Here is a 15,649-nt window from a genome sequence, read left to right as displayed (position 1 = left end):
AACACAAGAGATCCATGTCCGTTACCCACTCCTCCTCCTCCTCCTCCTCCTCCTTCCTTTCCATTTCTCTTTTCTCTGCTCGTCTCCTTTCCAGTCACCTACTTGGCAGGTTACCAGTCCAGTGAAGCACAGTATCCCTGCCAAACCTTTGTGTGCCTCCCCACTTTAAGGAGTTGCTTTTTATTGAAGGGCCTTTCATGGACACATGTGTCTATGTATCTTAAAAGTTGGCAAGGATATAAAGACGAAAAAGATTTATGCACAACGTGCTACTGAGTCGCGCAAAGAGCAAAGAGATGTGAGTGGGAGCTTTCCTCATGTCCTGCAGAGAGGCACACCCTGCCATGAGTCAGTCGCGTGAGTAGACTGAATTCGCCACTTTGACAAACTGGATTTCTAACGAAATGGCAAATGCAGTGCCACTTCTGACACACACTTTTCCTGCTTGTGGTTTGGTGTCCGACGCAGGTTTTTCCCACTGCACTGACAAACCATTCTAAAATCATATCATTAAGAGCAGTCGGCCATGACACATGGTTAGAATAGGCAATTTATTATACATAAGATTCACATGATAAAGTTGTATACACAATCTAGTTGCACACACACACACACACACACTGGGTTTTCTCTGATTTTGAACTAACAGAGAAAAGGTGGACGTACAGATTGCCGACAGTCACGAAAATATGATGTGCAGTTTTTGGCGTATCTCTAAAACACCACAGGTCGACCAAGGTAAGGTTGCACAACAGCACAGTGTTTCAGCTTCAATGCATCACTTCGTTACTACATGTGATGTTCCCACATACTTCATTGGTCCAGTTTGCTACCAAACATCTTGTCTTGTTCAGCTGGAGGAAGAACCTGACAGCAGGTCAGTGGAGATTTTAAACTGAATGTGGACACAGCTTGTTTACTCGCGTTACGTCGGGCTGATTAAACAGTGTCAGAAGTCGCTCAATGGCAGAGATTTGAAACTGAAATTGAAGTGTCATTGTAAAGGAAAGCTATCTGAACACAGAGAACAAGACGTCAGGTTTCAAGTATTTGTACGATCATTTTGTTTTCATAATACATATAGAACTTTACACTCACAGTGTGTAAAGTCATTTCAATCTTAACAGTACTACAAAAAAAAAAAAGATCTTTTTTGGAAGACAAGGAGGCACAGTTAGCTTATCCTGTTTGGAATAGACTACTTTGACCAAATGTATAAGTTATACTTCATTTCTCATACTTGGATCATGCAACAACTTTGTATGGATTCAGTCTTCTACTGTTCATATCCTAAAATACGATTACATATCCAAACCAGTACATCAAGTCAGTCTTGTAAAGGATCACATATACATAAAAGTTAATAAGTCACATGCCAAACGTAGTAGACTTACTACCACCTCCCCACATTCAATTGGATAACTACTTTAAATGTTTTTGTGAGCTTTGGGGTAACTGTCTCCCCCTGCTTTTAGTGTTTGTGCTGAGCTAATAAATCTGCTGGTTGTAGGTTCGTATTGAACAAGCAAACATGAGAGTGGCATCCTTCTTCTCTTGAAGCTCTCCACACTATTTCTTTTAAATCTTCACCATTCAGCCTCACATTCAAAGTCGAACGTAAAACAAAAACAAAACTCTTAGTGGTCAATATGTACAACTCCCTCAGCATGGATTCCATCAACATCTGTAGATTTTGTTATACAGTTGAACACAATTTGGCCATGTTTAAGTGCATTTTTGAAAATAACAATAAAAAAACTGAAAATGGAACGTGCAAATTCTTCTACGATGGTCCCTCTGTGAATGTACAAACATTACTTCAAACGTCAGATTCAGGAACACACTGGAAATACAATGTAAAGTCTTGTTTCCACTGCACAGTACGGCATGGTACGGTACAACGTGTACCCAGACCCAAATTTGTGAGTACAGTTAAAAATGTAGGCCACGTTGTGGAGGGCCACGAAACAATGCAGGTATGTGAGCTAAGTCAAGAGCCTCCATTCTCTGTGCCACGGCTTGGAAAACTTCCTCCTTCGTTTCAAATCCATACTGTTGTGCGAGGTACCTCAACGGAGGGGTTATAACAAATGGTAATGGTCGGGTATGGTATTATCGGTACTATCCACAACTTTTGCCAGTGGAAACACACGAAATCCTGCACCGTACCGTACCGGCACACACTGCACAGTGGAAACGAAGCCAAAGTTAAGATGTCCGATTGTGAGACGTTTGCACATTTTGCCACTGTGTTTCATTCAATAAGACATAATATGCAGGATATTGTGTTAAGAGTTTGTGAAGGCGAAGCTAGACCGGTAAAGACATCCAAAGTATAACCACGGAGAAAATGTTTTGCATAAGAAAGCAGATAAGGCACACGTTTAGAGTGGTCCGTTCCCACAGGCACAGTCTCATAAGACCACTCCCTCCACGTTACAGTTCAGCACATCGTCGTGTTGAACCTGTCCCATTTGCCGGTGAAACTGTCCCTGTTTCTTGGTCCTCCAACAGTGGATGCTTCGTCCCAGTGTAATGCTCTTAACGCTGGGTAGGTGGGTCAGCATGTTCGTCGGCAACGCCGTCACTCCTGAACCAGTCAAATTCAGCTCTTGCAGCGAGTCTAGTCCACTGAACACTGCAGGGCTGATACTCAAGAGCTTCGGGTTATTTGAGAGATCTAAGACTTGTAGGCTCTGGAGGCCCTTGAAGCTGTTAGAGTTGATTTGCTGAAGTTCACTGAGGCCACTGATGGATAAATAAACCAGGTCCTTCAGCTGAGCAAAGGCTCCTTCCTTGATTTCTGTGATGAGATTGCTATCCAAGTTGAGGTACCTCAGTGGAAGTCCAGCCAGTCTCGGTACACTGGACAGCCGGTTCCCCGACAAATTTAACGTCTGAATGTGTGAAATCTTCCCACGCAAAGTGGTGGTGACCGAAGACAGCTGGTTGTGGGATAGATCCACGCTGACAGGTTCACCATTCACTTTAGTAGCAAACACATCCATGTCGAACTCCTGGAAGCTGTTGTGGCTGAGGTCCACTTCAGCCAGAGGGAGCCCAGAGAAACAGTTGGAGGGAAGGCTGGCCAACTGGTTGTGACTCAGATCCAGAGAGTCCAGGTACCGCAGCTTGGATAACGCACTGGGGCTAATCTGAATAGAAAAACACAGATCAGATTATATTAAGGCTGAAAACATTACTATCTAACCATATGTAATTCAAATAGCTTATATGAAACTCATAACTTTCTTAAAAAAAAAAAAATCTGTGCAGTCTTTCTTCAGAATAAATCAAATGACCGATAAACTAACGGACATACCTTGGTAATGTGGTTGCTACTGAGGTCCAAGCTGACAAGTGTGGTGTAGCCTGGACCGGTCAACATGGCGTCAGTGAGTGGGCCCATGGCGTTAGCAGACAGGTCCAGGTGGGCAGTGTCCAGCGGGATGGGGATGGGCATGGAGGCTCCGGGTCCCAGTCCACTGCAGTCCACCCTGGTCAGGCTGAAGCTGTCGAACAGGCCGAAGCTTTCCACCTCGCAGTGGCAACCAGGGTGGCAGTTCTTGACGGTGGCGGACTGGACAGCGGCCAGCAGCGACAGGCCCAGCAACAACACGAGTGTCATCATGCCCTGGAGAGAAAACAATTACACTGTAAACATTTGAACATCTGGCTAACTGTACTGACGCCACTAGGATTTCAGGGGGAAAGTCACTTCATTAAAATCTGTGTGCAATCACTAGATCAGATCAAAACAATGTGTCCAAGTAAATAAAAAAAAATAAAAAAAATATTGGTTAATGATTTTTTTTTTTTTTTTTTTTTTGAGCTGTTCCTGCTCAAATGCCTTCCTCAAAGCTTTTGTTAAGCTTCATGAAAAGACTTTAAGCCTTTATTTGTGCAACTTGAGTAGCCCCAATTTCCTTCCCTCTTGGCTTCCCAACGGGTGTGACCTAATTTCTTTGATCAATGAGTTCATTTGCACTTTCTTAGGCAACTCACTAGAAAGAGCGTGCACGGTGACGGTTGTATTAATGAAGACTAGAGTGCATCTTAAACCTCTGCTCCACTTAGAAATCAGGAAAAAAACAAAAAACTGATCAGCATCCACACTCCAAAATACAGAAAAAAGTTATTTCCGTATGACTGTATCTGGAACAGATGTTGCACGAGCGTGCCTCTTCAGGATTGTCTCAAAGTTTAACTGAGAATCTTTGCAAAAGAGCTGCCGAAAAAACCCCCCCAGCCTTTCACATTTTCTGTTCTAAACAAAAAAACAGTAAATGAAGACAAATATTAACAATAAAAAGTAGCCATGCGCCACAACTGAAACTAAAGGAATAAAACAATGTCGAAAAAAGAATAAACAATTTCATACAATATAAAAACATTTGCAAAAAACCCCTCACCAAAGACCCTTTCTTTTGAACCAGAGAATCTACCTGTTTTCAGCTCCGTCTGCTCTGAGTCCCTCTATGCAGATAAAGCCCAGCCAGATGAGCTAGGGCAATATGTACTGACACAAATAACAATCACACAGGACAGAGGTTAAAAGTTGCACAACGGGTAAAAAAAAAAAAAAAAACCGAGCAGATATGGTGGAGGCACCGTGGCGTGACACAGCAGAAGAAGCACTGATGCAATCAGCAGTGTGATTGTAGGTGAACTATGTGATAACTTTGGAATGAGGACCTTAGATTATGGCAAACTGGAGAGATTCTCAACAAGAGGCAAAGAGGGTAATCATTGAACTGTTGCTTACGATGTCACTTATTTCTGTTCCTAGAAGAGAATGCTAAAAGTTTTGTTACTTTTGGAACTCTAACCAAAATCCTATCAATCCAAAACAAGCGGGTCCTACTGGTTTAATCCTGTGCAAACTGGTAAGTTCTTGCAAAAAAAAAAAACAAAAAAAAAAAAAACACCTTTTGGGGCCTGTGCCTTATAAGATGCATATATATCAGATTACAGCGACTATGAGGAATATCTAACCCGGGTGAAGAGAGTTCATCTTTGCTTATGTAACAGGACGAGGCGACATAGTTGACTAGCACTTGTGGATACATACATGAGAATGCTGATTACAGAGGCTTAAAGTCCACCAAGTCAAAGCTGTTCACCTCTGTGCAGATTTCCTTTTTTTTTTTTTTGTTTGTTTGTTTTTTTTGACCCTTGGACCAATAATGTGTCAAAGTTAATAGTCTGTACCTTTGACAGGACCATATGTGCCCGCCTGTGTGCGTCTGAGCGTGCAACAAAAGCTAAGGACCATCTAGCTGTAGGTTTTCACCAGACAGGAGTAGGACCGTTTTAAGACTGATAAGTAACCAATAGCACACAAATCTTTCACTTAGTGAATATAACATTTAACAGAATGCGTCACAAGCTTCACAATCCCACTGATGCATTGAACCACATCAAACACGGGTGAGGGGTTTGACGGAAAATAATTATTTGAGTTGGTAATGAACAGTAGGACTACGCTCTTATGTTTAACATGCATATTAGCCATGTTATTGTCTGTCGTTAAAACATTGGACGAGTGTTCTTTTCAGTCTGCTCTGCAAAACCACAAACAGCAGGCTTCAGAGAGGTCCGTCTGGTTAGAAAGCCACAAGAAGCCATATGCTGACGGAGTAAATGTGGGAAACTGTCAGTAAAACCGAGCGGTCACATGCTTTCTTTTGACACCCACCGTGCCGTTCTCCGGCAGCTCGTCACCTCAGTGTGGTTTCGCCGCCACATTCACGAGTCTTCTCCTCCCCTCCTGAATCCCTCGCTCCATCTGTTGCGTCGGCGAGGAACGTGAACTTTCCGCACCAGGTGTTCCTCTCTACTTCTCAACAATAAATCCTGACGAACAGTGAACTGCAGTTGGCGTCGTCTTCAAATCAGACACCTTTTAACTACTGCAATTACCCAAAGGCAACGGCCGGGTCAGCGGCGACGCACCTCTGGGTGGGCAATTGGCACAAGCATGTGAAATCACACCTCCACACGTTCTCCCTTTCAAGGGTCCCGTCACAGCTTTTCGTCCTGAGAAAGCTTTAAAAAGTTTCACTGCTGCCTCTTCGACACTTGCCTGCAATAAGTTCACGGCTTCGTTCAGGTATTTTGCACATGAATCATGACTCAGGATCATGTACAGTATTATATAACTTTAGCAAAACTGTCAGAGTGTTACCATTATTATATTCTATGTGTAAACAAACCATGACAGTAAAACTTTGTTTTGGCTACAAGTTTATCTACCACACCAACTTCATTAATAAGTTACTTTAAAACAATCACAGTGGACCAAAGTGCAGTAGAAGAGCGAAAGTGACACAACATATCTTGGAGCAGCAACCTCTTCTTAACAAAATGCATCTGCTAACAGAAACGATTGAAACAGCAGAAGCACATCTGGGCCAGAGGAAAGACTGAAAGTACATAACCGAACATCCATTCGGCTCAGCCCTCTTTTAACAAACTCATTTGCATCGATGTCAAACCTCATCTATTCCTCAATTTGTTCACTATCCTCTGGTGCTCTGATGTGTTCTTTGTCACCGAGACCACTCTGCCCCAATTTAATCTTCAAGCTGAGGGCTGAAAACTGTGTAATTAGACGATGGGTGCCACACTAATCCTTTTAAAGCAAATAATGCATGACACCGAGGAGAAGGCAGGGAGTTTAAATTAAACCGATGGTACTAAAGAGTTTTAAAACAATTAGGTGGCAATGAAAAATCCTTTGGTGATGGAGAATAAATAATTTACACATGCATGGTGATTCATAAAAAATGCACCTTAGCAACACTCACTTCAGAATAGCACTGGATGGATTACGATGATTGACGCTTTCTAGTTAATGGGGGTCAAAAGCTTTCTGGGATAACTACACTCAGGCAAAGATGATTACATTTTTGTGATTGCTGCTTTCATTTAACACTAGAAAAGCTCCACATTAGAATCTCCGAACACCAGTCTGACAATATGTTGAATTATAAAACGACCACTAGTGGCAGATAATTAGGTGCAAGGGTTATGCAGAGGGGATAGGTTTATAGGTCAATACAGCAAGTCAGAACATTTAGTTTAAAGAAAATATGTTTATATTCTGAGCTCTGTACTATTTTGATAGATATTGTTTAATATTTTGTGGGCTGTACATTGGTGTAGTAGTTATCAATCCCACCTCACAGTGTGTTGTGGGTTCGAGTCACCTTTCGGTGTGGAATCTGAATGTTGTTTCTGTGTATTTGTGTTTTTTTCCTCTGGACTTTACCTCAAACAGTAGCAAAACATACTTCTGATGTCAATTAATGTCATCAAATTGTGTTAGAATAGTAACCTGTCCAGGATGTAACCTACCATCGCCCATTGTCAACACAATTGGCTCCAGCTCCGTGCATCTCTAAACTAATATCATTATAATTTGCTTTCTTTACAGACCGATGGAGGCTGATCAAATGCCGCTGATGGCAGTTGTGAATTAGTGAAGTAGAGCAATAGTGTCAGTTTAAGTTTTGGGGCCACAAATAGCCTAGTTTGGTCTTAATGAAGCTGGGTTAGCAAAAGACTAATATACTTTAGTTGTTTTGTGCAAAGAAGTAAAAGTTCATTGTGAAAATGTGGGTGTTTCTGTGTGGACTATTGTTGAAAAAAGCCTGTTGTTCATTCATTGGCTGCACAGTTTTTCAGAAATCAGAAGTCATTAATGCTTATATTGCTTAGGACACAGCAACTCGTTTTAACTTCTGGATTATAGATATTGCTGCCTGTTCTGTACTGGATGTCGCCGTTCGCCTATGCTCCTGCTCTTGGTGGACTAATTCGGGATAGTAAATTCCAGGAAATATCAGATTTGACCCTCCGACAGGCCGATCTTGACCCATGGGCCTTATGTTTGACACCCTTGGGTTAAAGATTACAGTCAAATATTGTGTGTGACGATCTCTTACCATGAGATTTTTAAATCTAACTTAGAGAAATATTTTGAAATCCATCCGTCTTCTACACTGCTTATCCTGTTCAGGGTGGCAGCGCTGGAGCCAATCCCAGTTTACAATGGGCGAGGGCAGGATACACCCTGGACAGGTCGCGAATTGCCTTGTGTTTGAGTGGTGCTCTATGAATAACTTTGCCTTGCCTTGAATGACAGGGCAAATATTTTGTTAAAACAACCTCACGAACACTTGTATAAAGATCTGGTATTAAAAGATAATTGTTATTCTGACAAAATACAAACAAATCAATGAAAGGTGTTTGACACTAAAATATTATAATATTTAGTCTCAGCCGAATGACTGAGCCAACAGGTGCACTTAAGTGCAGAATATAGGAATTTAAAAAGGCATTTTTTTATGCTTTGGTATTTCAATCATCGGTAGAATACATTGTATTAGTAACAAATACACTTTAGTTACTAAACTGTTAAAAAATGTATTAAAATGTGTGAGGTATTTCACATCAAGCTCATCAGTTTTCTCATTAAAACAAAAACTATAATAATAATTGAAATCTAGTTTGAGGGGTGAGCAAAACTTTTGATGGCAAAACTTTCAAAAGTACTATACTTTCTGAAAACCCAGCCATCCTATACCCCACCAGCCTTTACTTACATCTTGCTCCGGCATTTAAGTGTCAAACACAAGGTCTCTTTTCCTGACCAATACCATTAAAAGTCTGACCAAGTGTGACTGTGACAGATTTTGCATCTGCGTTCACCACAGAGTGAAGTGAGGCCGCATGGCCCTGGAAGTGCAGCAGCAGAGGCGGGTCGTACACGGGCACCTCTGCAGATCAAATTTCCTGCAGCCGTACGTGGCAAACCGCTGAGAGAGAGAGAGAGAGAGAGAGAGAGAGAGAGAGAGAGAGAGAGAGAGAGAGAGAGAGAGAGAGAGAGAGAGAGAGAGAGGGGGGAGGGGAGGGGGGGGCTCCGCTACTAAAATATCCAAAACAATCAGCACATGCTTATCGCTTAAAAGTGCTGCTAAAATACCATTCCGGGCGACCCCGCCCCTCTTTAAGCTGTCAGCGCGGCGGTGCGCGCTTCGGACGCACCATGGAGTTTAGTTTCCTCCGTGCGGGACAATCTGCGGGAACCGCTCACCAGAGCCCCGGCCAGTCCAGTTCAGGGACACCAGGGGCGGTTTCTTCAGCACGAGCCAGACGTGAAATCTGATCTGGCCAAGAGCTACCAGTAGGTTTTAATGTCTGACACTTGTGAGACTCTAACTCGAGAAAGCGGATGGTCCAAAAGTGCCCTCACTTTAAAATACTTCTTCCTCATCAGCCTCTATAAGTTCGACGTAACTTACTTTGGTGTCTTTCGATCAGACAGTCCGGTTTTCAGCCGCTTTTCACCCCACCGCTCCCATGTTCCAGCCTCCCGGTGTGTGTGCTGTGCGCTCCGCGGCTCCCCGAGTGTGTCCGCCCCGCCACAATAACCATCAGGAGCGCTGGGACGCGCTCGTCTCTTCCCATCCCATAAACTCCGGTCTGGCTCCTGCTGCTCGTCACTCCCCGCTTATATGAAGCCAGCAGGCATGTGAGCTTTTCCTGCCGAGGGCTGTCAAAATAAAATGGTTTCAAACTCGAGGGCGCGTCCGGCTGACTACTGGTTCAATTTAAATAGCTGCGACTGTGAGGATTGTATAGGATGACGTGCCTTCTTTTGTGATGATGCACCCAGGACGTCGTTAAAGTCGTTACTTAATGGTGTGTGTGTGTGTGTGTGTGTGTGTGTGTGTGTGTGTGTGTGTGTGTGTGTGTGTGTGTGTGTGTGTGTGTGTGTGTGTGTGTGTGTGTGTGTGTGTGTGTGTGTGTGTGTGTGTGTGTGTGTGTGTGATGGGGGGGGTAATTTTACTTTAAAAGTCATAGCATTTATTTAGGTCAGTGAGTTGTCGGGCATTTTTAACCTGTAGGATTGCCACAAAACAAAACAAAACAAAACAAAACAAAAAAACTGCACAATATTGGTGGTGCATTTTCTAATAACTAAAAACTAACAGACTAAAACCAAACAAAATTCATAAAGCATCAGATCAACATGGAACAGGATTGTGGACCAATTCAGCTCAGTTCAATTCCATTTCATTGTTTCCACTCAGTTTCATTTATATAGCGTGACATACAACACAGTCATCTCAAGGCACTTTTACAAAAAACACATAATTCCAACATAAAATAAATACTTTTAATGTCATTGGTAAGGAATCTCGATCACTTGGCACTGAAATGCAGGAACATTCAAAAACAAGCTATAGTTTTTCGAAAAGATTAAATACAAAAGTGTCCGAGTTACAAAAACAATATTCTACTGAAGATTAAAAATTGAATGAAGTACAAAATGGACCTTCTCTGTAAAGACAATCCTTTTAGAGTCCTATATTCTGCACTTGAACAAACATTTTGGGTCAGTGATTCTGGATAAACACCATAAAGATTCATTTTTAAGTGTCAAATAGCTTTCTTGAATTTATTTGGATCAACAATAGTTCTGTCAGAACAAAATTTATCTTCTAATATCAGATTTGCATGCATGTGTAAAAGATCTATTGATATTCTGCCCTTGGGGGGTATGTGAGTTATGTATTACATGATAGCAATTCAGAGTCACATAAAGTAGTGGAGCAGATTCTGTTGATAACAATGGGGCATGGCAGTTTATAACCTGGACGGGTGTCATTCCATCACAGGAACATTCCAAACACACAGGAGCTAAAACATGCAAATATCACACCCACAAGCATTTTGACGTCAGTAATTGACATCAAACTTACGAGTGTGACACGCACATAAAGGCCTAACCCCGAATCAAACGCATGATATTCTTTGTACAGTATATGACAAACAAAGAACGACTTTGGATGAGTAAAGAAGATCATCAGACCAACAAAGAACGTCAACGGACAGACAGAGAACAGCGTCAGCCCAGACTCAAACAGCATCGGACTAAGTTAGAAGATGAACATGAAACTCGCAGCAAACAATATCATACCAACAAAAACCAGGACTGGATCAACATAGAACAGCATCAAACAAAGTTAGAAAAATAGCATCAAACTAACATACTGACACAGTCTCTACTTTTAAGGTCGAGACTCAAGACTTTTCTTTTTAGTAAAGCTTACAGTTCGAGCTGGTTCAGGCCACCCTGGACCATTTTCAAGTGAAGCTGCCATATGTTTAGACTGCTGGGGGACCTACGCTGAGCTTCTTTACTTTTTCACTCACCATAATTTACGATTACATGTCACTGACATTTGCCTCCCTCTCTCTCTCTCTCTCTCTCTCTCTCTCTCTCTCTCTCTCTCTCTCTCTCTCTTCTCTCCTCTAACCCTTTTCTAACTACCATTTGTGAAAATGGGAGTTTTTTTCCTTTCCACAGTAGCTTAAGCTTGCTCATGTGGAATTGTTGGGTTTTCTCCGTAAAAGCGCCCGAATTGACAGTGCTGTATTCACCGCTATATAAATAAAATTCTTATATCTATTATTCTATATATATCATAATAGAATTATTAAGCACATTTAAATTGGATTTAATTTTCTTCAGAATCTGCCACAGCGTCACCTGTGGGTGTGAGATTGAAGTGTTAGGTGAACATAATGAGGGGTATTATTTATATCTGTACTTCAAAAAATGTTTGAAAATGTTCCGTCAAGGGAAGCAGTCCTGAACACACTGTTTTCCCACCTTGCAATGTTTTAATCAGTAAGGCACTCAATGTGGTCACAACAGGTTCAGCTTCATTTTAATGTTTGACCCACATACCGTTTTACCCTGCGAAACCATGTCAGAAGGGCCATGGCATTGAACGTCAGCAGACTTCAACGACCTTTAAAAACTAGGTAACCGCAGTCATCGTGATTAATTTGCATACAAACTGTGTTTGAGCTATGTTACTGTGTTACAATCTAACATCAAACGTTGTCTAACCTTCTTTAAAATATCTATATCTTTTGTTTAACGGAATTCCAACGAGATGACAAGTGAGAGACGGGCCTGCAATTTTCTTGAGGCAAAAAAGCTTGATGTTGTATTCAGGGCAACCTTTATTGCGTGCTGAAAATAATTCTGTGATGCATTAAGTCCTGTTCTTCCACACCTGATTTTCCCTCAGGCACTTTGCTTCCCATTGCTTGGAAACATGCAAATAACGATACAAAATTGCTTGAAGACTTGACTTTGTTTCCCTTTGTGGGAACTGGCTACCAATCGGTGTCGCCTGCCTTCGTGCGTAGTTGGCGTGAATTGGCACCAGCCAGGATAAAATCATATAGAAGATTGATGACCTGATGCCATACAAAAAAAAGTTACTCATATTATAGCAGTGATTGGAGTCTCTCTATCTGTCATCTTGGTGTAGTACAGGTGTCTGCAACCTTTATGACCAAAAGAGACGCTTTTTCTTTTTATGATTTTCCAACAAACACTATTTGTCTGGCGCCACGAAACTTGCTAATGATCAGAAATGAAGAAAAAGAAATTGCATTCATGACATTTTATATTACAAATCAGATATAGTTAATGACAGTTAATACGTGGTATTAACTGGGCGTGATAAATATTTTCCCACTGTCAGACACATGCTTTTATTCTGTAAGAAGCGCTGGTGCCGCTTACTCAGTGGCTTCCTGTCACTTGCCGGTTGCGCGCTCTTGTGGAAGCAGCGCGCACAAAACCACATGAGAAAGAAAAGCTGAAAACTTGCGCAACAAGGCGGCGGTTTGTTTCATTTGGCCTCGACTTTACATCTTGATGAAACTGATAAAATGCGACAAAAGACCGTGAGCGGAAAAGCCAGACCTTTTGCTGTTGCTATCTGAGCTGCATTTCAGTCCTAACAGGGTAGAAAATGAGCCTCTATTGTGAGGCCTAAACACTTTATTGTTAAAGAAAGGAACTTTTATCAAAGTTTTAGAGTGCAATTCACAGATTCGGTCATGTCCAAAACCTATTGATTCCACCAATGTTGAAGAGAAATAGCTGTAAGAGAGTCAGTTTGTTGTTGGTGTATAGTAGGTGAGAGGAAATCTATTGAGACATCAGGCTGTGAACTGAAATATACTGTAACGCGTCGGGGGTTCAGAAACACACTGGTCAAGTGTGATGAATTATTGTGAACATCTGTTGCCGCTCACACAATGCTGAGGGGGCCCCCCACTCTTCATCTGCTCCCTCAGCCATTGTTTTTCCCGTGAGAGCATGACAGCATCGCAGCACACACCCATACAGTACTACACACACGTACACACTCCCAGGGGGTCTGCACACAACAACTAGAAAATACCCATGTGCATGTGATAAAATGTTTTCAGATGGGGAAGGAACAGTGACTTGATATATTGTGGTACACACACACACACACACACACACACACACACACACACACACACACACACACACACACACACACACACACACACACACACACACACACACACACACACACACACACACACACACACACACACACACCAACCCCCCACTCCACACACACGCCACACACCAGTTTGCAAAAAACACTGGGGTGCAACTGGAGGTGGCAAGAAATAAATATGAAGTAAGAAGAATAAGAAGGGAGGACAAGATTCAAAAGGGACAGGATGAGCAGAGACAAAGGACGAGAGGCCCATTTGAGATGGTTTGGACATGTGCTTTTCATTAATTTATTTATTTTTTTTTAAATTTAAACAACTGTATTAATCCATTTGGGGCAGAATGACCTGAAAGGAGATAGTGTTTATGTTGGATGTTGGAGAAAGGAGCTGGTGAAGAAGAAGGGGACCTCAGAGGAATATTCATGAATTTTGTGAAAGACGACATGGATGATTTTTTTGAGCTTGAGATGGCGGCAGATGGTCCACTGGGGCGAACTGTGAAGGGAGTAGCCGAAAGACAAACATAACAATAAAACGTATAATCTGATGCCATTGCAGAAAATCTAAAACAACAAAACTAAATCCAAAGCATAAATTAGCTGAGCACCTCACAAAATGTATTCTGAACCTGAGTTATGCAGCCCTTCTCTTGATGTGAATATTCACTAATTGGAATTGTGTTAAGTTTGGACTTATTAAGGATATATCACATTTTAATGTCTCCTAACCTGAATAGAGTTGATGTAAAAGTATGGGTTTGTGTGTGAAACAGAATTCAGTCAGTTGTAGAATTGATTTTCTTTTTTCTTTTTCAAAACAGGTGACAAAACCCCCGACATATTGCGCTGTGTATCGAAATCAATCTCAATATGATTGTGTTATAATGTTTAGTGAAGTTATCGTGTAGGATTTAAAGATTTAATTCATATTAGTGCAAGTTCCCTGGATCCGTTAGACAGCAGCATGCGTCTTATCCACTAGATGGCACCAAAGATAAGAGCAAGCTCCAAAAAGTTCCACACTTTCAGTGTGAACACTCACCAAGCGCTCGATAAGAGCCCATATGTGTCTCTTATTTGAAGTCACAAAATACACACATATATATATATTTTGTGGGTAAAAAGTGCCCGCGCACCTCTTTTACAGCCTTTCCAAAAACATCCAACTGATATTGCGGATAGGTCTAGGATTGCTATACTTACTCACATAACACATTTATGTGTCTTTAATTTGATGTGAAATATGGTTGTGCCGTAACGTCCCCCAAAAGGTATAAACCGAATACATTTTACAAACGATGTTCCACATGATGTGGATCTCCATCATTGTGTTTTCGTGATGTGAAATGACAGATCTCATGTCGGATGCCACAAAATAGCAGTTTACCCTTCCTTACCGTCGCATAAGCAACACTGAAGGATGTCTTGCCTGTCATAAGAAATAAATGTGCAGACTTCAGCTTAGCATCAATAAAAAAAAAAAATGCAAACCATGTTAAAACATTGTGTTCCCTGGTGTCTTCTTTCACTGGTGTAATTTTGCCAGCCTGTCATCATCTTATTTGATCAGTCCAAGGACATGTTTAATCATTCATCTCTGCCTTGCCGACACTGCACAGAGAATGTAGCATAATGAGTATAATAAAGCCCAGTTGAGTGAACAGGGGGGCGGACTAGTGGAAGTTTGATACATTTTGACTGGTCCTAATTAATCCCCCTCTTGAATTATTTAACTTTCGGTCATTCTATTTGTCTGCGGATGCTCAATCTCTGCCCAACACAGCACAGCGCTTTCCTCTGGAGCACAATCAGATGTGTTGCGCTCACTTGTTCACTGGGTGGACATTGCGCTGTGTCATCGTTTCTATCCTCTATTCCTGGACGCAGGACAGCCATATCAAGGTGTTACGTTTAAGAGGCTCTTCAGCTTATGGGATATGGGTCAACAAAGGTGGAATCACTTTACAGCTTCATTTATACAGAAGACACTGAAACAGTTCGGGAACCTTTTTTCGAATGACATGTTTGTGGGTCTTATATTACTTATGAAGAGAGGTGATAGGAGCCACTGTCACTCAATACAGAGGCACATGGTCAGTCTATTAAGTTTCCTCCTGGTACTCGCTGATCTACAGAATTAGATAATTTCCTCCTTCGAGCCCATCTTCTAAGATATGTATTTTGAAATTGTCTCTTTTTGTGACCAGATTATTTGTTCAGTCATCCATTGTCCTCACCACTGTCACATGTTGATGTTGGTGGTAACCAGCTGTTCC

At 41.7% G+C, this 15,649-nt stretch overlaps 1 protein-coding gene across 1 annotated transcript; it reads right to left on the bottom strand.

The window, feature by feature from the left end:
• Positions 1-532: 532 nt before the first annotated feature.
• Positions 533-9,594, bottom strand: tsku (tsukushi small leucine rich proteoglycan homolog). Its single transcript, XM_080459332.1, has 3 exons — positions 9,309-9,594; positions 3,323-3,634; positions 533-3,155 (listed from the first exon to the last, which is right to left on the bottom strand). The coding sequence occupies exons 2-3, from the start codon at positions 3,629-3,631 to the stop codon at positions 2,415-2,417; spliced, it is 1,050 nt and encodes a 349-aa protein (XP_080315458.1). The 5' UTR covers positions 3,632-3,634; positions 9,309-9,594; the 3' UTR covers positions 533-2,414.
• Positions 9,595-15,649: the final 6,055 nt, after the last annotated feature.

This window comes from Lipophrys pholis, assembly GCF_963383615.2.
Source record: "Lipophrys pholis genome assembly, chromosome: 3".
NCBI lineage: Eukaryota > Metazoa > Chordata > Actinopteri > Blenniiformes > Blenniidae > Lipophrys > Lipophrys pholis.
The sequence above is the reverse complement of the archived record's forward strand: the minus strand, read 5'-3'. Positions and strand labels throughout refer to the sequence as shown.